The sequence below is a fragment of the Silene latifolia genome, chromosome 7 (genome assembly GCF_048544455.1).
Source record: "Silene latifolia isolate original U9 population chromosome 7, ASM4854445v1, whole genome shotgun sequence".
Taxonomy (NCBI): domain Eukaryota; kingdom Viridiplantae; phylum Streptophyta; class Magnoliopsida; order Caryophyllales; family Caryophyllaceae; genus Silene; species Silene latifolia.
This window is the reverse complement of record NC_133532.1, coordinates 54,947,723-54,973,739: the sequence shown is the minus strand read 5'-3', so window position 1 is coordinate 54,973,739 and position 26,017 is coordinate 54,947,723. Positions and strand designations below refer to the sequence as shown.

The 26,017-nt window shown below is 37.9% G+C and overlaps 1 protein-coding gene and 1 non-coding gene across 2 annotated transcripts; one reads left to right on the top strand and one right to left on the bottom strand.

The window, feature by feature from the left end:
- Nucleotides 1–15,160: 15,160 nt before the first annotated feature.
- LOC141593435 (small nucleolar RNA R71) lies at nt 15,161–15,268 on the bottom strand. The gene has a single exon (XR_012521517.1). It is a non-coding gene; the product is annotated as a small nucleolar RNA R71 (small nucleolar RNA).
- Nucleotides 15,269–22,161: 6,893 nt separating this feature from the next.
- LOC141590099 (uncharacterized) lies at nt 22,162–25,369 on the top strand. Its single transcript, XM_074410711.1, has 3 exons — nt 22,162–23,142; nt 23,266–25,010; nt 25,093–25,369. The coding sequence occupies exons 1-3, from the start codon at nt 22,162–22,164 to the stop codon at nt 25,367–25,369; spliced, it is 3,003 nt and encodes a 1,000-aa protein (XP_074266812.1).
- The last annotated feature ends 648 nt before the right edge of the window (nt 25,370–26,017 follow it).

The following is a 26,017-nucleotide window of genomic DNA, read 5'->3' as shown; positions in this document are numbered from 1 at the left end:
TAGCAGATCTGAAAACTAGACTCTCTTAGGTTTCTAAAACGTCTTTCGGATCTAAAATCGGATTAGTAACGAATCCACAAAGCTAAAAACAAAATCAACCTTTATTTTCTAAGAAGATTTCGGTTTTGCAAACAAACTCGTCGAAGGTGGCCCCTCAAGACAATATCTACAATCAGATACGACACGAAGACTTTGTCAACGATACATGTAGGTGGAGGGTGAAATAATCCCTTTCTCTTTTTTCCTTCTTTATTTCGTTTTCTTCAATTATTATCATATATTGTTTATATCCTTAATTAAACTCGTTTGCATGTTGATTTCGATATTATTATGATATAATTTATGTATGAAGGAGGATGGGATATCATGTGTTGTTGTTAGTGCCGATGGATGGCTTATATTACATGTGGATTTGTTTTCTGTTAGGAATTAGAACGATTTCTGACAATCTTGTTGCACATATCGCATGTTTATTTCAATTAGGCATAGAACTTGTTTAATTATGTTCTTTTATTAGATCTATCTTAGAATTTATTTAGATCCGATATTTTTTTTGGCATGTTAACATATAAAAGATGAAATTTTTTTTATTAACTCACATGTCTAATTTAGTTATGAAACAATTAAAGTGAAGATTGCATGTTTGTTTTAATCAGATTAATTATGAAATAACTTAATCTAATTTGATTGTTTATCACATGTCACATGAATGAAACCCGACTTTACTTAGAATAGGTCTTGTACGATCCCAAATTGACGGAATAGGTCTCGTCCAACCTCGTTATGCGTGCCCTCCTTGGTTTGCTCTTTTGCATTCGTTTGTTGTTTGATTTGCAATTGTTATTGTAATTGTTATGCAACTAATATTTGCTAATCTATCTTATGCTAAAGATAAGTAAACTTTTTTCTCTATCTCCTTTTTGTTTGCTTACTAGAATAGTTAATGAACTTTACATACTAAATAACTCGACGAAGTTTAATTGCATTAAATCGACATAGAATTGATGTCACATGCTAATTTTTAAAACAACGATTGCATATATGAACTCGTTGCCAATATAGCCATTGTTTTATATTAGTAGAGACCGATATTGCAACGGGCGGGGTTAGGTGTTAATTAAAGAATTTAATTAAACTTCCTAACACGTAAACTCAAACGAGCCTAAATCTCTACTTGGTTTCTAAATTCCATTTAAAAATTTAGTGGTGACTCTAAATCACATATTCTCGCGTGGATGTAAATTTCCCTTGTCGACACTAGGTACTAGGGAAGCCATGCAATAACTAATATAAGTAAAATGATAAATTAGGTTGACATAATATTGTATAATTGTTTCTATCACATGTTTGTATCGTCAAGTTTAATCTTTCTTTAAAGGCCTTATTCATTGATTAAGTTTGTTAATTCGTTCAATAAGTCGAGAGGCACGGAATCGGATTAGACTAAGCATGTGTAGTAGGACGACCTAGTTATAAATGAGAGTTTCTATAGGACCCGGTCTATGGTTGACAATAATATCGTGAGGTGGGTGTCTTTAAGCCTAAACAATTGACAATGTTATTATTTTCGAGTTTAGCATGAATATATATTTACATTTGTATGTGTGACCCGACTCTCCTAGACTCCTTTAATCATATATTGTTATATCATTTTATTTGCTAATCATCAAACCAACCAACAAACCAAACCAAACGTTATTAGTTGGTGAATTTTATCTTGTTTTATTTTGTCCCGAGTAACACTTGTTCCTTGGGATCTTTCTCACGGTTTTCTTGTAGTTATAGTGCCTTTTTCAGGTGGTAAAACTATCTTAAGGGGATCCTCATATTCGTCCAATGAGTGTATTTCCTTTCTTGTAAGAACGAACCCAACTCTTTCATGACTATTTGTCCTAATTTGACGAATACGTTAATCATATTGCTTCTTTTGGATTCGTTTACAATGAATATGAATTAGGTCAGGTTGTGCTTGACGGAATGGATTCTGAGTCCCATGATTTGGCTCTTTACATGAGTTGTGAGAGTCTTTACTACAAGAGTGCGTGAGAGCTTTGAGTTTTCCTAAGGTTCATGGCCGACCAATGTCGGGAAGTAGCTCGCCAAGAAAATTTAAGGCGTATCACAGAGGAGCTCACAATGCTTACTCAAGTTTATTTGGAGCAACAAGCGTCTAAAGCCCGTTCCCTAAAAAGGCTCGAATACATGCTCACAGAAATGCGAGAAGAAAATGAGCGATTTATCGAAGCTTCTACTCCTCCGCCTTCCCAATGTGAGTCTTTTGCCCCTAATAATTTAGAATTATTGGAAGACGATGATGATGGACATAATTTTTCTTTTGAAGTTCTCTATAACATCACTCTAATTGACCACTTAGAGACTCATGTTAATGTAATACTACGGTTTTATGATTCTCTGAGTACTCTATAGAGTGGGCCTTACTCTGTCGAGTAAGGGTGTTTTGAGTTACGAAACAATATTCTGTCTGTAGGGTACTTGATCGAGTAGCGTTGGTACTCGATCGAGTAAGTGGCACTCGATCGAGTACGTTAGTTACTCGATCGAGTAAGTCGGTTAATGGGTAATATTTTGACGGGTTTTGTTAATGACGCGGATTAGTATATATTTTATATCGTCTTCTTCCCTAAACACTTTTCATAAACCTAATTCACTCAAGGGAGATTTAAAACTACGTTGTTCTCTTCGTCCGAGTTATTGGCAAATCCCAGAGCTTGAGAGGTCGGATTTCATTATTCTTTGCGTCGTAGTGATCCTTGCGTCAAGGGTAAGATCTACATACCAATTTTATAGCATTTGATGGTCTTTGTTTAAACCCTAATTTATGGGATTGGGGGTTTTTGTGATTAGTTGTATTGTTAGTAATTATGTGATTATGTGATAGAAGGAGGATTCGAAGAGGAAAGGTTTTGAGACAGTTGATAAGATCGTCTGCTTATGTTTGCATTCCAGGTAAGGTTTCCCTACTCAGTATTAGTCACATAATGTGGTTTGGTGTTGATTGTGATTTGTTGTTAAAGTATCATATTGGTGTTGTGACGGATGTGGATTTTATCATTGTTGGTTGTTGTTGATTGTATCTGTCTGTGTTCTTCAGGGTGCGTCCCTGGCTGAGTAGAGTCACTTGCGAGAGTGGCTTCACTCCCATTATTCGCCTTCTGTGGAACCCGCCACAGAAGGGATGTGCAAATTAATGGATTTGGGTTTATTGCTCGATGTAGATGAGCGGGGCTTAGGTGGGAACGGCTGCGGTCCCCCAATGGCGGCGAGGAGTAACCTGTTGCGATAGGTAATCTGGCAAGGCTACACACTTTATTGTGTAGTCAGTATTGAGGAGTTGGTGATTGAGTTCGGGTTGATGTGATGATTGAGCTGTTTTGATTCTTGTCTTTTTGTGATTGTATTGTGTGATTGGTACTGACCCTGTCTTTGTTTTGTAAAACTATGGTGATCCATTCGGGGATGGTGAGCAGTTGTTGAGCAGGTTTGATATGGTGCTTATGGGCTAGCTGGGATGAGTCGTCACTTGCAGTTAGAATAGTCTTTCGCTGTTGTCAGACAATGTTATTTAGTTTATTAGACTTTTGGCTTTTGGAGAACTTGTACCGTATTTTATTGGTTTTTTTTTATATGTAATTCCTTTAAACTTTATACTATTTAAATTATGTTTCGTTATTTTCATTTGATTATCATTGCCTCGGGAAACCGAGATGGTGACATTTCTATACCTGAGTGGTCCTGGTAAGGCACTTGGAGTATGGGGGTGTCACAAAGTGGTATCAGAGCGACGATCCTGAAACCTGTAACCAATGAATCTAATGAACATAGGGAGTCAATTAAAATGAACCCGGGGAAGAAGTTGTAGGAGCTAGTGCAAAAGCTTGGGAGACGTCCTAAAGTCGCGAACTTGCCCTAAAATTTTGAACCGGTCACATGGGGGTACGTGTCAGGGTCGTATGTGTTGTCTTTTGATCTGTATATGTACCTAATAGCATGTGTTGTGAATTATTGGATGTTAGATGTGGAGAATTGGAAGTATGGATAAAAGTTGAAGGAGATATGTTTGCATGTTGAATTGAATGAAAAGTATGTTGCGTGTGTATAATGTGGCATTTTGATACCATGAATAGATCATTTTAATGACTTTATAAGGAGTTGCGTATATTTACATGCGTAGTTATGTTTATTTTGTTAAAATTATAAAGATTGCATAGTACGTTGGGGAAAGTGAGATAACATGTGACAGGGCAGTCGTATACCTATAAAAAAATAACCAACTGGCTCTAACTAATATAGCTAGGGAAGTCGGGTCGATCTCCACAGGGAGATAGGAAAATGTCAGCTTCGTCTAAGTTTGTCACGGTAACCAAATTGGGGGGTTTAATTGATTGATTGTTCTAAACTAATAGAAGTAAGGAAGAGAATAAGGCAGAGAAAAAGGATTAAACAGATAAAGGAAGCAGCTAAGACAGACGGTTCACCATGATCAACATGCGGGTAGTGTATACGAGTCTGCATGACTCGATCGAGTGGGGGGAACTCGATCGAGTAGGTGAGGTACTTGATCGAGTGGATCTAACTCGATCGAGTGGATAGTTTGATGTTTTTCTGGTCAGAATCGTGTTTTTGGGTACTCAATCGAGTACATAGGGACACTCGATCGAGTAGAGGTCACTCGATCGAGTGACGTGGCAGCTCGGTCGAGTACGTTTATGATCAGGAGGTCTGATTAGGTTCTGTAGTCAAGGCACTCGATCGAGTAGCCTCAACTCGATCGAGTGGGTTCTGGCACTCGATCGAGTGGGGTCTGTGCAGGCTATATACGTGTTTTGGGTTATTGTATGTATGTTTATATCTACCTTTTGTTATATATTTACAAGATGCCGCCTAAGAGAAACGCCCTGTATGCTAGAGCTGAGAGCATGACCACCAATGACATAGTTAAGATGTTGGAGCACCAAGATGCTCTTACGGAAGCTTTAAAGAGAGTGGGGAAGGATAAGGAGGTTGATCATTCAAAGATCATCATTCATATAGCGAGATTCAACCCGAAAGAGTATAAGGGGACCGGGGAGCCAATGCTTCTAGATAATTGGTACGAAGAGATGGAGAATATCCTGGATTTGGTGCATTGTCCGGATGAGATGAGGGTAGAACAAGCTGCGTTCTACTTGAGAGAAGCGGCAGGTGAGTAGTGGGAAAAGGTAAAGGTGAATGCTAGGGACATGTATGCGAAGCAGGGGCTACCTGCTATACCTTGGGACGAGTTCAGGAGAGCAATGAGGAGAGAGTTTATACCGGAGCATGTGAGGAGTACGCTGAGAGAGGAATTCGATGAGTTCAAGATGACATCTGACATGACGGTGGCTGAGTACTACCGTAAGTTTAATGAGAAGGCTAGGTATGCTGAGGATATGGGATTGAGTGATGAGAACCTAGCTCTGAGGTTTGAGAAGGGGTTGACCCCCAAGATAATGGAGAAGTTACCCGTGGGAATCCTTACAGATGTTAAGGAAGCTTATGAGAGGGCTGGAAGAGCTGAGAGGCTGGTAGAGATGACCCGAGAGAGGGGTGCTGAGAAAAGAAAGGCTGAGAGCGAGGGTGGTGGCCAATCCAATTACAAGAAGGTCAACCACACTCAGGCTAGAGCATATTCATCTGGTTTGTGGTTTAGTGCTGGGGCTTCCTTTGGGCGTGGCCGTGGGAGTGGTAACGGTAGCTGGGGAATGACCTGTTTTGGCTGTGGCGGTGTAGGCCACAAGAGACATGAGTGTACCAGTGTGTTGCCAGGAGGTTTTCAAAGACCGGCTCAGGGGAGCTATTCTCAGGGTCCGGCACAGAGTTATGCGAGCAACAGACCAGTTGGGTCATGGAACAACCGGGGAGGTCAGAGCAACAACGGTGGAGGTAACCGCAATGGTGGTAATTCTTATCAAAAGCCAGCTACGAACACCAACAACAATCAAGGGTCGGGTGCTAAGCCGACTACCTCAGCCACTACTGTCCAGGGAGGTGGGCGGAAGACCACTGGAAAGCTGTTTATGATGGAGAAGAAAGAAGCTGAGGACGACGCACATGTTATCACTGGTACTTTTCTTGTTAATGGTGTTCATACCTTTGTTTTGTTTGATTTGGGGGCGTCACAGTCGTTTGTATCTTCGAGTCATGTTAAACAGTTGGGTCTGAGGGAATGAGTCTGTAAGTGAGAAAGTTTGTATACCTTCGGGTGAGTCTGTATCATGTGGGAGGTTGTATAGGGATGTATCCATGATAGTTAGGCAAGTTGATCTACCTGTAGAATTGCTAGAGTTTCCTTTAGACGGTTTTGAGATGATAGTCGGGATAGATTGGTTAGGAAAGTACAAAGCTAAGATAGACTTACATCAAAAGAAAGTGTCGCTGAGAGGTCTTAAGGGTATTAGTGTGTCTTATCGTGGGTTTGTTGTCAACCCCAAAGTTAAGTTGATTGCAGCTGTGACCTTGAAGTCCTATCTGAGGAAGGGGTATCCGATGATCTTGTGCCATGTGAGAGATGATAGGATGGAGAGTCCGACAGTTGAGCAGATACCTGTTGTGGGGGAGTTTTCAGATGTTTTTCCATAGGAGATTTCGACGTTGCCACCGAAGAGGGAGATATATTTCAGTGTTAAGTTAAAACCGGGGAAGGGGCCAATCTCTAAGGCACCGTACCGGATGGGTCCTAAAGAGTTGGAGGAGCTCAGGAAGCAGCTAGATGATCTGATAGAGAGGGGATACATTAGACCTAGTGTATCACCGTGGGGAGCACCAGTTCTGTTTGTAAAAAAGAAAGATGGGAGCTTGAGGTTGTGTATAGATTATAGGGAGCTGAACCGAGTGACGGTGAAGAACAAGTATCCTTTACCAAGTATAGATGACCTATTTGACCAGTTGAGTGGGGCATCAGTCTTTTCCAAGATTGATTTGAGGTCGGGGTACCATCAGGTGAAGATTAGAGAGGAGGACATACCAAAGACAGCTTTCACGTCGAGGTATGGCCATTATGAGTATGTGGTGATGCCTTTAGGGTTATCTAATATGCCGACTGTGTTTATGGATTTGACGAACAGAGTCTTCAGTCAGTTTTTGGACAAGTTTGTGGTGGTTTTCATAGATGACATCTTAGTCTATTCCAAGACTAAGGAGGAACATGAGGAGCATCTGAGGATTATGTTGCAGACCTTGAGTGAGCATGAGTTGTATGCAAAGTTGTCCAAGTGTGATTTCTGGTTGGAAAAAGTTGCTTTTCTGGGGCATGTGATTTCTAAAGAGGGGGTAGCTGTGGATCCGGCAAAGATTGAGGCAGTTATCAAGTGGGAAGCACCAAAGAATATAGCTGAGATCAGAAGTTTCTTGGGTTTAGCTGGATATTACAGACGGTTCGTGAAAGATTTCTCCAAGATTTATAGACCTATGATGACTTTGATGAGGAAAGAGAACTGGTTTCGTTGGGATGAGAGTTGTGAGACGGCGTTCCAAACATTAAAGGAGCGTTTGACCACAGCTCCAATCTTAGCATTGCCTGAAGGGAGTGAGAACTTTGAGGTTTATACAGATGCCTCAAAGAATGGGTTGGGGTGTGTGTTGATTCAGAACGGTAAAGTGATTGCCTATGTTTCTAGGCAATTGAAGCCTTATGAGGAGAATTATCCTACACACGATCTGGAGTTGGGTGCAGTTGTGTTTACTCTCAAGATTTGGAGACATTACCTTTATGGGGCGACCTTTAAGGTGTTTTCATATCACAAGAGTCTCAAGTACATCTTCACTCAAAAGAAGTTGAACATGAGACAGAGGAGGTGGATGGAGTTGATTGGCGATTATGACATGGATATTATCTACCATGAAGAGAAAGCCAATGTGGTTGCTGATGCTTTGAGCAGGAAGAGTGTACATTCCTTGTGCACAGCCATATCATTGATGAGATTGAGAGATAAGGTGGGGAAGTTCGGGATACATATGATGCAGAAAGGGGATGCCATGGGAGATTTGGCAGTACAGCCTGATCTTTATGATGATATTCGAGGTAAACAGGTGTTAGATCCCAAGATGGTGGAGTGGAGAGCTGGAGTAGAGAAAGGGACAGTGTCTAGATTCTCTATTCATACAGACAGTAGTTTGAGGTTTGATGGGAGGTGGTGTGTCCCTAATGACGAGGAGCTGAAAAAGACAATCATGACAGAGGCACATTGTACACCATATTTGGTACATCCAGGTGGTGACAAGCTGTACAAGGATTTAAAGAAAACTTTCTGGTGGCCTGGGATGAAGAAAGAAATAGCTGAGTTCGTGGCCCGTTGTTTGTCATGTCAGAGAGTTAAAGGGGAGCAGCGACGACCACAAGGTAAGATTCAGTCTTTAGAGGTACCTGATTGGAAGTGGGAGTCCATTTCTATGGATTTTATCGTGAGTTTGCCAAAGAGTCACCAGGGTAACAACATGATATGGGTTATAGTGGATCGACTGACTAAGTCAGCTCATTTTGTGCCAATGAAAGATACATGGACTAAGGCACAATTAGCTATGGCTTATAGGAAGAATGTGCTAAGATTACATGGGGTGCCTAAAGACATAGAATGTGACAGAGATTCGAGGTATATCTCAAGGTTTTGGAAAGAGTTGCAGGAGTCTTTGTGAACAACATTGAAGATGAGTACAACATTTCATCCTGTAACAGATGGTCAGACAGAGAGAACAATCAAGACTCTTGAGGATATGTTACGAGCTTGTGTGATGGATTTTGGTGGTAGCTGGGAACAGAGGTTAGATATGATTGAGTTTTACTACAATAATAGCTATCACGCTAGTATTAGCATGGCGCCATTTGAGGCTTTATATGGGAGGAGATGTAGGAGCCCGATTTGTTGGGACGACAGTGCTGAGGCAGTGGTTTTAGGACCATAGATGGTACATGAGATGGTTGAGCAGATTAAGATGATCAGGGAGAGGATGAGAGCAGCTCGGGATAGGCAAAAGAGTTATGCAGATCTACATCACCGGGATATAGAGTTTCAGGTTGGGGACAAGGTTCTTCTGAAAGTGTCTCCTATGCGTGGGGTCATGAGATTTGGGAAGAAAGGCAAGCTGAATCAGAAGTTCATAGGACCATATGAGATCTTAGACCGGGTTGGAGAGGTTGCTTATCGTTTGGTTTTACCGTCTTCTTTGGATATGGTACATAATGTGTTTCATGTATCTCAGCTGCGGAAGTATGTGAGTGATCCGTCACATGTGTTAGAGGCGGAGAACATAGAGCTAGATGAGTCCTTGTCTTATCTTGAGGTGCCTAAGCATGTAATTTACCGGAAGGTTAGGAAGACTAGACATGGTGAGACAGTCTTGCTTAAGATCCTTTGGTCTAATCATGAGGTAGAGGAAGCTACATGGGAGGCAGAGGAGGCCATGAGAGAGCGTTATCCGTTCCTTTTTTATCAGGTATGTATGGTTACGGGGACGTAACCTTGTTTCTTTTAGGGGGGTAGGAGATAATCGCGAAGAGTTTTTGCATCTTTCTTATGTTGTTTTAGTATAGTTAGTAGTGGTTTGAGTCATGTTGAGTTTGGTTGGTAGTATGTGTCGGAGTTTTTATGTTGTGTTTTGTTTTGGTTTTTGTGTCGGGAGTGTGGTAGTTTGTCTTTATTTTGTTGTGGTTTGAACTTCGGGAACGAAGTTCTTTTTAAGGAGGGAAAACTGTAATACTACGGTTTTATGAGTCTCTGGGTACTCTATCGAGTAGGCCTTACTCTGTCGAGTAAGGGTGTTTTGAGTTACGAAACAGTATTTTGTCTGTAGGGTACTCGATCGAGTAGCCTTGGTACTCGATTGAGTAAGTGGCACTCGATCGAGCACGTTAGTTACTCGATCGAGTGTTAACGGGTAATATTTTGACGGGTTTTGTTAATGACGCAGATTAGTATATATTTTATATCGTCTTCTTCCCTAAACACTTTTCATAAACTTAATTCACTCAAGGGAGATTTAAAACTACGTTGTTCTCTTCATCCGCGTTATTGGCAAATCCCGGAGCTTGAGAGGTCGGATTTCATTATTCTTTGCGTCGTAGTGATCCTTGCGTCAAGGGTAAGATCTACATACCAATTTTATAGCATTTGATAGTCTTTGTTTAAACCCTAATTTATGGGATTGGGGGTTTTTGTGATTAGTTGTATTGTTAGTAATTATGTGATTATGTGATAGGAGGAGGATTCATAGAGGAAAGGTTTCGAGATAGCTGATAAGATCGTCTGCTTGTGTTTGCATTCCACGTAGGGTTTCCCTACTCAGATTTAGTCACATAATGTGTTTTGGTGTTGATTGTGATTTGTTGTTAAAGTATCATATTGGTGTTGTGACGGATGTGGATTTTATCATTGTTGGTTGTTGTTGATTGTATCTGTCTGTGTTCTTCGGGGTGCGTCCTTGGCTGAGTGGAGTCACTTGCGGGAGTGGCTTCACGCTCATTACTCGCCTTCTGTGGAACCTGCCACATAAGGGATGTGCACATTAATGGATTTGGGTTTATCGCTCGATGGAGATGAGCAGGGCTTAGGTGGGAACGGCTGCGGTCCCCCACTGGCAGCGAGGAGTAACCTGTTGTGATGGGTACTCTTGCAGGACTACACTCTTTAGTGTGTAGTCAGTATTGAGGAGTTGGTGATGGAGTTCGGGTTGATGTGACGATTGAGCTGTTTTGATTCTTGTCTTTTTGTGATTGTATTGTGTGATTGGTACTGACCCCACCCCGTCTTTGTTTTATAAAACTGTGGTGATCCATTCGGGGATGGTGAGCAGTTGTTGAGCAGGTTTGATATGGTGCTTATGGGCTAGCTGGGATGAGTCGTCACTTGCAGTTAGAAGAGTCTTTCGCTGTTATCAGACAATGTTATTTAGTTTATTAGACTTTTGGTTTTTGGAGAACTTGTACCGTATTTTATTGGTTTGGTTTGGACATGTAATTCACTTTAAACTTTATACTATTTAAATTATGTTTCGTTATTGTCATTTGATTATCATTGCCTCGGGAAACCGAGATGGTGACATTTCTAAACCTGAGTGGTCCTGGTAAGGCACATGGAATATGGGGGTGTCACAGTTAATGACATTGACCTTGTAGTAGATGACACCCATGACATGGATATTATTGAGCCCGACCATAGTGAAACGGATGATGTTTTACCCGAGACATGTGAAACTTTTGAAAATCCTTTCACATGGGATGTAGTTGACCCATTCGCAGTTGATGGAGGACTTAAGGGGGATGCACCCCCCCCCCCCCCTTTTGATTAGTCCTACCACTTAGAATTTTTATACCACCAATTTGAGACCGTTCATGATTATAATTTGTGCACTAACGGGTATTTTTATGGTCTTAAGCATGATGCTCCTTCTCTTACTGACGAGGGGAGTACGGTGGTTCTATTTGAAATATCTAATGGCAGTTTGATAAGATTAATCCTTTCTCCCCTTTGATCTTTCATGCTTATATCTTATCAATTGCTTACATATGCTTGTGTATTGCTCATGCGCAGGAATATGATCAACTTCTAAGGGCGTTGACGTACTTTTTAAAGGACGATGGATATTCATTTAAGAAAAATTATTTTACTTATGCTTTTTAAGACAATTTACAATTGCAATTTCAATTTGGTTTTGATGCAATAGTTAGGACAATAAGAAATTTAGCTTGCTTTCTTATGTAGTAGCTTATCTTTCGCAGATATTTTGCTACTTGGATTGGACTTTATCCCGTTTTCAAGCTAGCTTAGAGGAGCTTCTACGAGGTTGTATGCTTTCTTTCCTTTCTTTTTTTCCGCATGTGTCGTCCCATCTCCCTTTGTTTGGTGTCCTTCTTTGTTTTACACATTGAGGACAATGTGTTGTTCTAGCTTGGGAAAGGGATTTAGTGAGTCTAGATATGGGAAATCTAAAAACCTAAAACTTTGAAAAAATTGAAAATTTTCATAAAAAGTGTGTGTTGTGTCCACCCTTTCTTCATAAAAAGTGTGTGTTGTGTCCACCCTTTTCTCTTTCCTCTTTGCATTTCCCATATTGTAGCTTTTTAAAGCTAATGAGTCGCCCTTTTGATGGGTTTTGCTTACATGAGGATCTTAACATAGTAGGTGAGGGATGAATTTTGGACAAAATAGATTTGATCTTGACATTGGTAAGCTGCATAAATGGTAAGGTAGAGCCTCATAAAAGGCCGGTACATATTTACCCGGTCTCATTTAGGTGTGTGTAGTTTCTCCTCTTGGTGTGCATTACATCAAAACGCACAAGTATGGTATTGGTTCCTTATTCTTAGACGTGCTATGATAGTTTGCACATGAAGCCTTAATATTATAATTTCTCACATGCATCACCTACTAATGAGCCTTTTCTCATTATATGCTACCAAATATTTGTTTCTAGCTACACTTCAATTTGCCTACCTTGTTGAGCTAGTAACCATCTTGATGAGTTTAGAGTACTCTTTGTGAGATTGAAGATGTTGATGGGATCACTAATTTCCGTTGTGTTGTGCAAGAAAAGTGAGAAAGGAAGAAGAAAAAAATGATTGGAATGAAAAAAAATGAAAGAAAGATGAAAAGAAATGAAATGAAAGAAAAGAGAAGGAAGTTTTGATGTAAAAGAAAAAAAAAAGATGACTGATCTTCTATAGTTTATGAAGAAATTGAGCTGGGAAGTTCATTTTGGGTTGTAAAAGTTTTAATTAGAACCATATTCTGCTTTGGTTCAATGGGTTATTGTCATAAGATCGGTATTGGGTTATTTAAGCACTCTTTGCTCGTTTGGATGGTTGATTAGCTTGACCTTTAACTCCACGTATCCAAACTCATTTGTCCATTTTTTTACCCATGACCCCTAGCCTCTTTTATCTCTTCTCTTGGCTTCTATTTGTGCATTCTTGTTAGCATTGACTTGTTGATTTGGAATGTCTACCATATTAGATTACGGGCGCATTCTCTTGAGTCGTAGATAGGAGAGTGTCACATTTATATATAAATTGCCTTATTCATAATATGAGTGTGAGTGTTTTTCCTGTAAGGAGGGTCCGATGTCAATAAGATCATGCAAGAGTCAAAACGTTCATTTGAAGTCATTCATGCTACACCGTCATATAAAATCATCTATGTTGTTGCATTTTCCCTATACCCATGTTATTTTGGGATTTGATTCATTATGCTCTAAAGTTACTTGACAGGAATTGCATTTGAATGAGATGATTGTTGCTCGTACCCTTGTCCTTATCATATATTGTATTGTGTGCTTGCTTGAGGACAAGCAAGAGTTTAGCTTTGGGAAGTTTGATAAGTTCATTTTATGTACATTTTGACCCCCTACTTTAGCTCTAATATATATTTCCTTTTCAATAATATAGTGAGTTTATGAGCTAATATTGTGTTCTGGTTGTCTTTGCATGTTTTGTCACATTTTGTAGGAAGTTGAGCTTTTAGGATCTTATTTCTAACAAATTTGCAAGAGATAGTATACAAGGCTAAGTATAGAGCATGAGTTGGACCAACCTTGAATTGCTACATGGATTTGCATGCATAAAGATATGGATTTAAATGGGAAATGTAAAATAAAGTCTTATGCAAAGTCAAGCCCAAGAAATCAAGTCCAACTAGGTGGAAGCTTAGGATGCTAGATTGCATTGGATACCAAGCTTAAAGATCATTATCGGACGCTTAATAGGGCATTTATCGCTAAGCATTGGATTCCATAGGCATTAACTGAAGGAATTAAGGAGAACAAGTTGGAAAGCTATGACCCCGATTGGGGTTAGCCCCCTCTTAATTGTTTACGTTACTCCCTTCACCCCTATATAAAGGGTGTTGATCCGGGACCTCTTACACACTTCTTACACACCTTCTACTCCACTTTCATACTCTTATTTTAGTTCTTAGTTTAGGTTAGCATTTCCATTATGTTATAAATAATTTTAGTTCAAGTTATATATATTTTCCATTTCAAGTATTTGTTCTTCTATATTCAAGTTCTATTTCCATTGTCAAGGTAATTTCATTTCTAGTATTATTTTGTTATTCTTAGTCGTTTACATCACTAGTTAGTATGTTTATCTTTATCATTTCATATGTCATTAGATTAGTTTTCATTATGCATAAGTAATTCAATTGTCTAGGGAATAAAGGAAACCATGCATAAGTAGTTCTTGCAATTGTTGAACTAGGATGTTATAATATCGTTTCACTGTTTCTATCACATGTTTGTATTGTCACGTTTAATCTTTGTTTAAAGGCCTTATTCATCGATTAAGTTTGTTAATTCATTCTATAAGTTGAGAGGCACGTAATCGGATTAGACTAAGCATGTTTAGTAGGACGACCTAGTCATAAACGAGAGTTTCTCTAAGACCCGATCTATGGTTGACACTAATATCGTGAGTTAGGTGTCTTTAAGTCTAAACAATTAACGATTCATCAACTCCTATGTTTAATTTGAGCATTTACATAATTTGCATGTGTGACCCGACCTCCCTAGACTTATCATTTTCTAGAAATTGTTGTCTTATGCCCAAGTCTTCTCGTAGTGGAGATTTGCTTTCACCGGATTCCGAACCCGAGAAAACCTTTCGGAGAAGACGATGTTTTTGGAAAGAAGTGAAAGAAGCCGCTTCTCCCGCGCAAGTTGAAAGTGCTAGAAAGTCTTACCCAGACGATCTTAAAGCTCTTGAAGAGGAGGAGGTTTCTATTTCATCATCTCCATCACCACCACCATCTCCAACTAAAAAGATGGTGAAACTTTCCAATCACTCAAAACCCACCGCGGCTATGCTTCTGGCCGGTATTACAACTACTCAAATTACCGCGCCGGAATTTGAGATCAAACCGGCTTTCACTAGCCTTGTGGAGAGGAAGCAATTTGGGGGAAGTCCTTTGGAGGATCCCAATTTTCATGTGCAAAACTTTTGCGATTATTGCTCCATGATTCGACAAACGGGCATCACTCAAGCCTAAATTAGAGAAATACTTTTCCCTTTCTCTTTGAAGGACAAGGTAAAGCTATGGATTAATAGCTTTGATCGCACCGCCATGAGAATCATAAATTAGGAGACATTGGCTCTTGCTTTCTATCAAAAGTTTTTTCCACCGGAGAAAACTCAAACCTTAAGGAGCCAAATCACTGGATTCCGTTAACAAGCTCTTGAGAGCTTATATGAGGCTTGAGAGAGGTGCAAGGAGTTGCAAAGACAATGCCCACATCATGGGTTGTATGCTTGGTTCCTAGCTATAACATTCTACAGTGGATGTTATGCCGAGTCCCGAAGGATTCTTGATTCCGCCAACAATGGGCGGTTTGATCAAATTGACACCGATATTGCTCATGCCACAATCGAATCTATGGCAATCCATGACGCGCAATATGTCAATTCCCGAAGTGTGCCACTTGAAGGTAAAGAAGAATTCTTCGACAATCCCGTATTGTTAGCTCAAATTGCCTTACTCCAACAAGAATTGGCGGAATGAGATGCTAGGGACATATACCATTGATAGTCCCTTTATGAACTAGGTGCTAGTGTGAGTGTTATGCTCTATTCAATTTGCGAAAAACTTAACATGGGTGCTTTAAAATTCACTTGTATTAATTTGCAAATGGCGGACCGTTCTTTAAAGCAACCTTTAGATGTCTTAGAAGATGTGCCCGTCAAAGTTGGCAAGTTTTTCATACCCGTTGACTTCCTCATACTTGATATGGCCGAGGACTCACAAACCCCAATTATATTCGGTAGGCCATTTTTGCACACCGCAGGTGCACTAATTGATGTGAAAAGGGGGAAATTGACTTTGGAAGTGGGTGATGACCGGGTCACCTTTAGCAAGAACAACACCATTAGAAGCCCAATGTTACAAGAGTCTTGTTATTTATTTAGCACTGTGGATTCTTCTAATGCCTCTACTACACTTGGATCCTTACTGATGGATCCGTTGGAGAAAGATATTGGTGTTGATTGTTTTGTAGGTAACGATGCTAAGGGCACAAATGCTAAGAGTGCCAAAAGAAAAGGTAAATTTTATTGGAAAAATTTCAAATGGATGCGGAATGCAAAATAAGCTATGAAATGGAGCTAGGATGGTGGCGAGCTCAATGATGAAACTTGATCAATTAGCTTCTTACGTCGTGCGGGACGTTAAACCAGCGCTTCTTGGGAGGCAGCCCAAGCTTTTTATTTGCTTTTATTTATTTCTTGTTTTTAATTTTCCGCAATTTACTGTTTTCGTAGAATTAGGAATAAAATACTAGACTTGACGATGTTTGTTTTGTGATTTGTAGGTGAAAAATGAAGAAAAAGAGGCTTAAAGGATAAAAACCACGCTTCCCCATGCAAAAACCCCGTTCGGGGACGTATATTTCAAAAACGAGACGAGAAATATCAAATACGGAGGAAGCAAAAAAATCAACCTAGAGAAGGTCAACCCCGATCGGGGTTACCGGTCACGATCAGGGACATGAGTTCGTGTTTTGTTGGTTTTTTTCTTATACGGGGTTAAAGGCAATTTTGTTCTATCACTTCTCCTTCAAACCCGACGGTATTACCTCTCTATTCCTCTATCAGTTTTTTCACTACAATCACAACAAAACATCAGTCCCCCATATTCATAGTAGCTTGGGGGGAGGCTAGCTAGTCTAGTCGATTTTCTTTGCTTTACACTTTAGTTTTGTAACACCCTCATCTACCAAGGAGCCTTAACAAGACCTTCCCCGGTAGATAAGGGGGTTACCATCCCGGTTGCCCGAGAACAGTAATAATCAAATGTCGATAAAAGAACGATTAAATTAAATTACAAGTGATATAAACAAAATAAAGATACAACTCGTGACAACTATCAATTATGTGAAACTATTTCTGCCGTGACTCGTGATAGACTCGTCCCTCCAAGCTCCCAGCTATGATCCGGACATCAACCTGCTAATACCGGCTGCTCACCATAATAGATCACGACAGACACAACACAGAAGACAACACAACAATACCACAAAAGGTCAATAACTGAAGGAACATACAAGGACAAACACAACAAGACATAACAAATTACGCACACCACCTACTCCAATCACCCACACACCTCTGACTGCCCGAAGGTCCAGTCCTGCCAGGTTACCAATCGCAACCAGTAATCCACACCGCTAGTGGGAGATCGCAGCCATTCCCACCTAAGCCTCGCTCATCTCTTCCGAGCGATAACCCATGTTCCTTAATGTGCACATCCCCTTCTGTGGCGGGTTCCACAGAGGGCAAACCAAGGGCGTGAAGCCACTCCCGCAAGTGACTCCACTCAGCCGAGGACGCACCTCGAGAAACACAGACAAACAGTCACAATGACCAATCACAACCAATCCACAGCACCATCATCGATACTAAAACCAACTATACAATACAAACGACACACTAGACAGCCAACAGTACTGAGTAGGAAAACCTACCTTTAGCAAACTGCAGCGATTCCGCGCACGACCATAAGATAACAAGCAACCACCATAACCACGTATTACAACCATCATAACCATCTATTACAACTACCATAAACGCAACTGAAACCAAGGGAGACGATGATGATGATGACAACATACCTATACAAAGCAATCCGGCGTCAAGACCGCTACTCGACTCAAGCATCCCATCCCTACGGTGTAACCATTCTCAAAGGCCTCAAGGAGATGAACCATGGTAAAGGAAAAGTGAAATGGCGGCATCTAGGTTTAGGAAGAAAGGTGGAGAAATGATTTGGGTTTCACGATTTTACGATTTATAATTCCCCGCTGAACTCCCATTACTCGATCGAGTAACCCACTTACTCGATCGAGTGGCCTAAACTCGTTCGAGCGCCCAAGCTACTCGATCGAGTAGCCTCCGCTAGATCGAGTAACACGAACTCAAAGGCTCACAACGTTGATAAATGACAAGCTTGGTTATGCGTCCAAGTAATCACTTGACGCCTAAAACTGAGTTTAATTGACGGAATAAAACTGAGTTTAATTGACGGAAAATAAAGTTTAGGGGTACACTTAGTGATAATGACAACAATTAGGGGTATCATGTATGTTATAAAAAGTGTAGGAGTACCATGTAGAAAGTCGAAAAATTGAGGGGTACCATATAGAATATTCCTTTTAATATTAATGTTCCTCCCTGCCAAAAAAAAAGGTAACTCCACCTTCATCTTTCACAAATTTCATTCTCCATCTGATTGTAATACTTTGGCCATTTTCCATTCTATCAACTAGTTTTGTAACCCGTGAAATTCACGGGAGGATCTGTTTTTAGTGTAATACTTTCGTGATTTAATACAATAATATACTACGATCAATTCAATCTACGGTTTTCAGGTTTTAAGGGTTGTATAAAGTTAATTAGTCTTTTATACAACAGTTTATCAGAAATTAAAATGTCATACAGTAGATATACTAAGATATTCCTACCAAAACTAAAGTAACTCAATGCAAGCTAAAATGAATTAATAATATAAGTATTCATATAATCAAATTACACAAAACTATATTATCAAACGAAGATCCCCAAAGATAGAGCACCCTCACAAATTAGATATGAAAATTTAATCAACAATTATGAAAATAGCATAAAACACACAATTAGAAATTTTATGACAAAACTAACATTTTATACCCCCATAAAATTGAATCTAATACAATAATAAATTGCGGAACTAAGAATTTTAAAGCAGCAGCAACTTGAACAACAATTGGATCATTATTGCCGAACATTTCATCTGTTAAACAATATTATACAAAAAATGTTATGTCGCCTCCTCAAATTTTCCACCTTTTAGCCATATATTTCAAAATATATAATAAGTGCTCAAAAATTATTAATCATCTACGATTCCACATTGATGATGTCGCCAATCTTTAGTTAGTATGGAAATTATAGTTGTTAAAGCAATATTATCGTTATTAACTTAAGCTTCTCCTTAAGTAATGAAAAAAAAGAGGGGATGATAATCAAAGCGTAGATATGTAAGTATATTTACCTTGGAAGAGCTTAACATCATAAATAATCTTGATAACCTCTAAATGAGAACAAAACAAACGCATACACGAAGGTGAAAATCTGATGAACACTTCATAACCCAATGAAACTTCCATCAAAAAAATAGTTAATAATTTTAAAATTTAATACACTTAGCTTGATATGAATAGAATGATAGGAAAGATCTGTGACACATACAATTCTACTAACGATAAAGATAAGAAATTTTTTGCTAACAAATTTTGCCTTCCATAAAAAATGTATAAATAATTGAGGATGCGTTTTATGGCTTCTAAATATTCTTTTTTTTATTATTATCAAATTTAATATATGCATAAAAAAAGATCAAGTTCATGACTTTTGAGCATCCATTTTTCATTATTATAACGTTTAATATAAACATAAATATGCGGAAATGAGAAATGGTATGTAAAGGGTTTGCATTATTATTATTATTATTATTATTATTATTATTATTATTATTATTATTATTATTATTATTATTATTATTATTATTATTATTATTATTATTATTATTATTATTATTATTATTATTATTATTATTATTATTATTATTATTATTATTATTATTATTATTATTATTATTATTATTATTATTATTATTATTATTATTATTATTATTATTATTATTATTATTATTATTATTATTATTATTATTATTATTATTATTATTATTATTATTATTATTATTATTATTATTATTATTATTATTATTGTTTTTTTTATTATTGTTATTATTATTGTTATTATTATTGTTATTGTTATTTTTATTGTTATTATTATTATTATTAGTATTATTATTATTATTATTATTATTATTATTATTATTATTATTATTATTATTACTACTACTACTACTACTACTACTACTACTATTATTTATTTTTTTCTTACAAACTCCACTTTGTATGAAAGTCGTTTAAAAAGTTATCTTATATATGTAATTAAAATATGACATATGGATGATGATAGATGTTTTGGTTTTCCTTTTAATTATATTTATAAATTTGTAGATATTAGTAGATTTACAATCCAAATTATTAGATTTTTTATTTACTACATATAAGACCATTAGCTACTAACTTTATGGATAATGAAGGAGCGACTTAGATGAACAAATTGAAAGATTTAAATTATGAGAGTAAATTATTAATTTATTTTTATAATTTAAATCATGATCTTATTGTTTCCACACAAAAATAAATTTTACTAAATCTTATAGATAGTTTTAATAAATTGATTAAAGTAGCCTTAATATTAACCAATATAAATTAATATTATTTAATTATGATAATCCTGTGTGGAAAAATATTAAATGTGTTAAGTTGTCTTTTAACTATATAGTATAGATAGTATAGATAATAATAATAATAATAATAACAACAACAACAACAACAACAACAACAACAACAACAACAACAACAACAACAACAACAACAACAACAACAACAACAACAACAACAACAACAACAAGAAAAGAAGAAGAAAGCAAAAGCCCAGCAGAAAGAATAAAGAACAACAACAAAGCAACAACAACAACAACAACAACAACAACAACAACAACAACAACAACAACAACAACAACAACAACAACAACAACAACAACAACAACAACAACAACAACAACAACAACAACAACAACAACAACAACAACAACAACAACAACAACAACAACAACAACAACAACAACAACAACAACAACAACAACAACAACAACAACAACAACAACAACAACAACAACAACAACAACAACAACAACAACAACAACAACAACAACAACAACAACAACAACAACAACAACAACAACAACAACAACAACAACAACAACAACAACAACAACAACAACAACAATAACAACAACAATAATAATAGCAACAACAATAATAACAATAACAACAACAACAACAACAACAATAACAACAACAACATACAACAACAACAACAACAACAACAACCTGAGGAACAACCTGGGCTCCTGCAATTTACTGCTGAAGAGGTTAAAGTGGAGATGGAATATTGGAAGAACTCTGTGTATTGTTTCATTCTTGGGGAAAACCCACCATGGGACATCATTGAAGGGTTTATCAGGCGTCTATGGCTGAACCATCAGGTAGACAAGCTTTCTTTTCTACCTAATGGAGTTTTTATGGTCAGACTTAAGAGTAAGGCTGCTAGATAGGCTGTATTAAAACAGGGACATTTTCTGTTTGACAACAAACCTCTCATAGTCAAACCCTGGACACCTGAGGTTGAATTAGTTAAACATGAGGTTATGTCTGTTCCTGTATGGATTAAACTCCATAAACTTCCGCTAAAATTCTGGGGTAAAGGCATTGTTAAAATCTCAGACTTGATAGGGAAGTTTATAAAGTGTGATTTAACTACAGAAGAGAAAACAAGAATTGGCTATGCACGAGCTATGATAGAAGTTAACATTGGACAGAACCTTCCTGATAATGTCAAATTCCTTGATGAGAAGGGGGATTTGGTGGTTATTGAGGTTGAGTTTGAGTGGAAACCTCTGGTTTGTGATGTCTGTAAGAGTATAGGTCATGGTGCTAATGAATGCAGGAAAGCAAAGAAGGTGGCTCCACCACAAAAGAAATCAGGGGCTCAGCTATGGAGGCCTAAACAGAAGGTTATGCAACCAGTGCAAGGGGCTTCTTCCTCTTCCACTGTTGCTCCTACTGTTGTTACTCCTCCTCAGCCTGCTGTGAATCAACTGAAAACACCTGCTGTTTGGCATAAAAAACCTATTGATGCAACTGGTTCAATTCCTATTAGACCCATAATTCGTTTGAGTAGACAAGAAATTTCTGATGGAGGGTACACAGTTCATAGATTTGGTCAGCATACCTTCCTAGAGTCTTTGAATGGTTCAACAACTCCCAAGGTAGGAATTGGGGTAAGTGGTAGTGTTCCTCACCAGGTGGTGAGGAATGAATAGCCTTGGGTTTTGGAATGTCAGGGGTCTAAACAGTCCTACTAAACAAAGATATGTTAAATGGTTTATGCAAAGGAACAAGGTGGGATTGTTTGGGCTCCTTGAGACAAAGATAAAAGCTTTGTCTCTAAATAGTTTAAATGGAATTGTGATGGATGGCTGGAGCATTTCTACTAATAATAGGTGGCATAAGGGGGGTAGAATTTGGATCCTCTGGAACCCTAATCTTTTTCTTATTGATTTTATTGACTATTCTGCTCAATGCATCAACATGAGAGTGACTGAGAGAAATTCCAATAAGAAATTATGTCTGTCTATGGTATATGCCTTTAATGATATTACTGGTAGACATTCTCTTTGGGAGCAATTAGTTCAATTTGCAGCTACAATTCATGAACCTTGGGTTGTGTGTGGAGACTTTAACTGTGTACTTTCTCCTTCTGAAAAGTTGGGGGGAGATAGTACAGCTGCAGAGATTGATGAGTTTCAACAATGTTTAGATAGGTGTAATCTGGTGGATAGTCCAGCTATGGGATCCTTCTTTACCTGGAATAATAAGCAGGAGGTGTCCACTACAGTCTATAGTAGATTGGATAGGGTGTTAGTTAATATTGAATGGAGTATGGATATAAATAGTATGTGTGCCAATTTCCTCCCTGAAGGGACCTTTGATCACACACCTTGTCTGATTCAAAAACTAGGCAGAGATGACATATGTAGAAAACCCTTTAAATATTATAGTATGTGGGGTAAGTCACCAGTTTACCTCTCCAATCTCACTGAGTGGTGGCAAGATGATGTTCAAGGTACTAAAATGTACAGGATAGTAAGGAAGTTAAAACTTTTGAAGCATCATCTAAAGAAGTTCAATAAGGATCAGTTTGATGATATTGAAAATTGGTCTTTAAGAGCTTTGAAGAATTTGGAATTTATTCAGACTAAAATAGCCGCTGATCCAAATAATGCAGACTGGTTAAGTAAAGAAAAAACTGATCATGAGGAGGTTAAGGAGCTACAGCAAGCCTGTGCTTTGTTCTTGAGTCAGAGAGCTAAGCTTGCCTGGGACAAGGATGGTGATACCAACTCTAAATATTTTCATGGAGTCATTAGGAGCAAGTTTATGAGGAATCAGGTGTTCAGTATTTAGGATAAGGATGGGTGTGAACATATTGATCCCCATGGGGTTAAGACTGCCTTTCTTGAGTACTACAAATCACTGCTGGGGACTGAGATTATTACTGAACCTGTGAACCAGAGGATAATTCATAGGGGTAATATTTGTGAGGCTCATCATTGGGACATTCTACAGTCTCCTATTATTGAACAGGAGATCAAGGATGCTATTTTTTCTATTCCTGATCACAAAGCTCCAGGTCCAGATGGATTTTCAAGTTCTTTTTTTAAGGATTCTTGGAGTGTGATTGGGAATGAGGTCTCTGGTGCTATTTTGGATGTGTTTAAAACTGGGAAACTTCTCAAGCAAGTGAACTCTACTACCATTACTCTTATCCCCAAATGCAGCATGCCTAATTCTGTTACTCAGTTTAGGCCAATAGCTTGTTGCAATGTGTTGTATAAGTGTATCTCTAAACTTCTGTGCAACAGGCTGGCCAGGGTTCTCCCTGATCTGATTAGTAAGAACCAGGGTGGCTTTATTAGAGGGAGGAGTATCATTGAGAATATTATGGTGTGTCAAGATTTAGTGAGATTATACAATAGACAATCTTGCTCTCCTAGAAGTATGTTCAAAATGGATTTAATGAAGGCTTATGATTTAGTTAGTTGGAAATACATGAAGGAACTACTGGATGCCTTTAATTTTCCTGATAAATTCAAGCATCTGATCATGGAGTGTATTACTAGTGATGCTTTCAGTTTAGCTCTTAATGGAGAAACTTTTGGTTTTTTCCATGGCAGGAGGGGATTAAGGCAAGGGGATCCAATTTCCCCACTTTTATTCACCCTTTGTATGGAGTACTTAACCAGAATTTTGGATTGTGCTACTGCGAAGTTGCCTTTTAACTATCATCCTTTGTGTAAGCAAATGAAATTGACTCACCTTATGTTTGCAGATGACTTAATTATGTTTTGTAAGGGTGATGCAAAATCTATGGTGCTACTCTTGAGAGCTTTCTCTTCATTTTCTAATGCCTCTGGCCTGAAAATGAACACTCAAAAATCATGTGCTTATTTTAATGGAGTTAACCACAGACACAAAGGGGAAATTCTTTCTATCTCTGGTTTTGTGGAGGGTAAGCTGCCTTTTAAGTATCTTGGAGTGCCAATAACTGCTGGAAGACTGAAACTGACTGACTGTGCAGTGCTTATAGATAAGATAGTGGACAGAATCAGGAGCCTGGGTGCGAAGAAACTATCCTATGCTGGCAGGCTTGTCCTAGTTCAATCAGTCCTCACTACTTTGCACACTTACTGGGCTTCAATGTTTGTTTTACCAAAAGGGGTTATTAATAGGGTGGACTGTATTTGTAGGAACTATCTTTGGGAAAGGGGGACTGAATTCCAAAGAGTACCTATGATTTCTTGGCAAAGAGTTTGTTCACCAAAGAAGGAAGGAGGTCTTGGTTTGAAAGAGAGTGGTTTATGGAATATTGCTAATATTGGTAAACTTGTATGGTGGCTGGCTACTAAACCTGATAAACTTTGGGTGCAATGGGTTCATCACATTTATATGAAAGGCTTGTCTTGGCATACTTATACTCCTTCTGCAGATACGAGTTGGCATTGGAGAAAAGTTTGTCAAGTCAGGGACATTATCCAGGCAGGATTTGTGGATGAATTCTGGATCATTGGTACTGGTGCATATACTGTTAGTGGCTGCTATAACTGGTTGAGGGAGAAACGAATGCAGGTGGAGTGGTATAAGTCTATCTGGAATACTATTGCTGCTCCTAAACATTCATTCATGGCGTGGTTAATTGCAAATCAGGCCTTGAGATTGAAAGATAGGCTGTTTTGTTATAATGTTTCTTCTGATGATTTGTGCATTCAATCTTGAGACTCATGAACACCTATTTCAGGAATGCCTGTATGCTCAACAGGTCTTGAAGATTGTCCTCTGCAGATTAGGGACCCAATTGCAGGGTAGTGACATTCTCAGACAAATTGCAAGAAGAAGATGGACCTCTGGGAGGAAGCATGTGACCACAGCTGCAATTCTGGCAGTGTGGTACATGATCTGGATGCAACGTAACAGTGCTCGACTAACACATCAGGTGACTTCCCCTTGGGTGTTAGCTGAGCAGATCATTAATAGTGTTAAAAGTCGAATCCAAGTTTGTAAGTCAAAGTCTTTCTCTTTTAGAGATAGGCTATGGTTGTCTAAGGTGCATATGTTGTAATACGGGCACACAAAAATGTGATCCGCAGAGTTGTAAAAGTTGCTGATTATTAATGTTAAGCTGACATTTAAGCAAAAAACAACAACAACAACAACAACAACAACAACAACAACAACAACAACAACAACAACAACAACAACAACAACAACAACAACAACAACAACAACAACAACAACAACAACAACAACAACAACAACAACAACAACAATAATAATAATAATAATAATAATAATAATAATAATAATAATAATAATAATAATAATAATAATAATAATAATAATAATAATAATAATAATAATAATAATAATAATAATAATAATAATAATAATAAAAATAATAATAATAATAATAATAATAATATTAATTATATTAATAATAATAATTATTTATTTCTCAGGATACAAGGGCTCACGCGGCCGCTTACATTTTTACTAGACTTAGCTTTGCTATTACTAAGGAGGTGGGAGCCAAGATTTTATCTCGGCTGCCCACCAATTTCTTGAAAACTTTTGATTGATTAATAAAAGTTTGCACTTTTTAAAATAATAATAATAATAATAATAATAATAATAATAATAATAATAATAATAATAATAATAATAATAATAATAATAATAATAATAATAATAATAATAATAATAATAATAA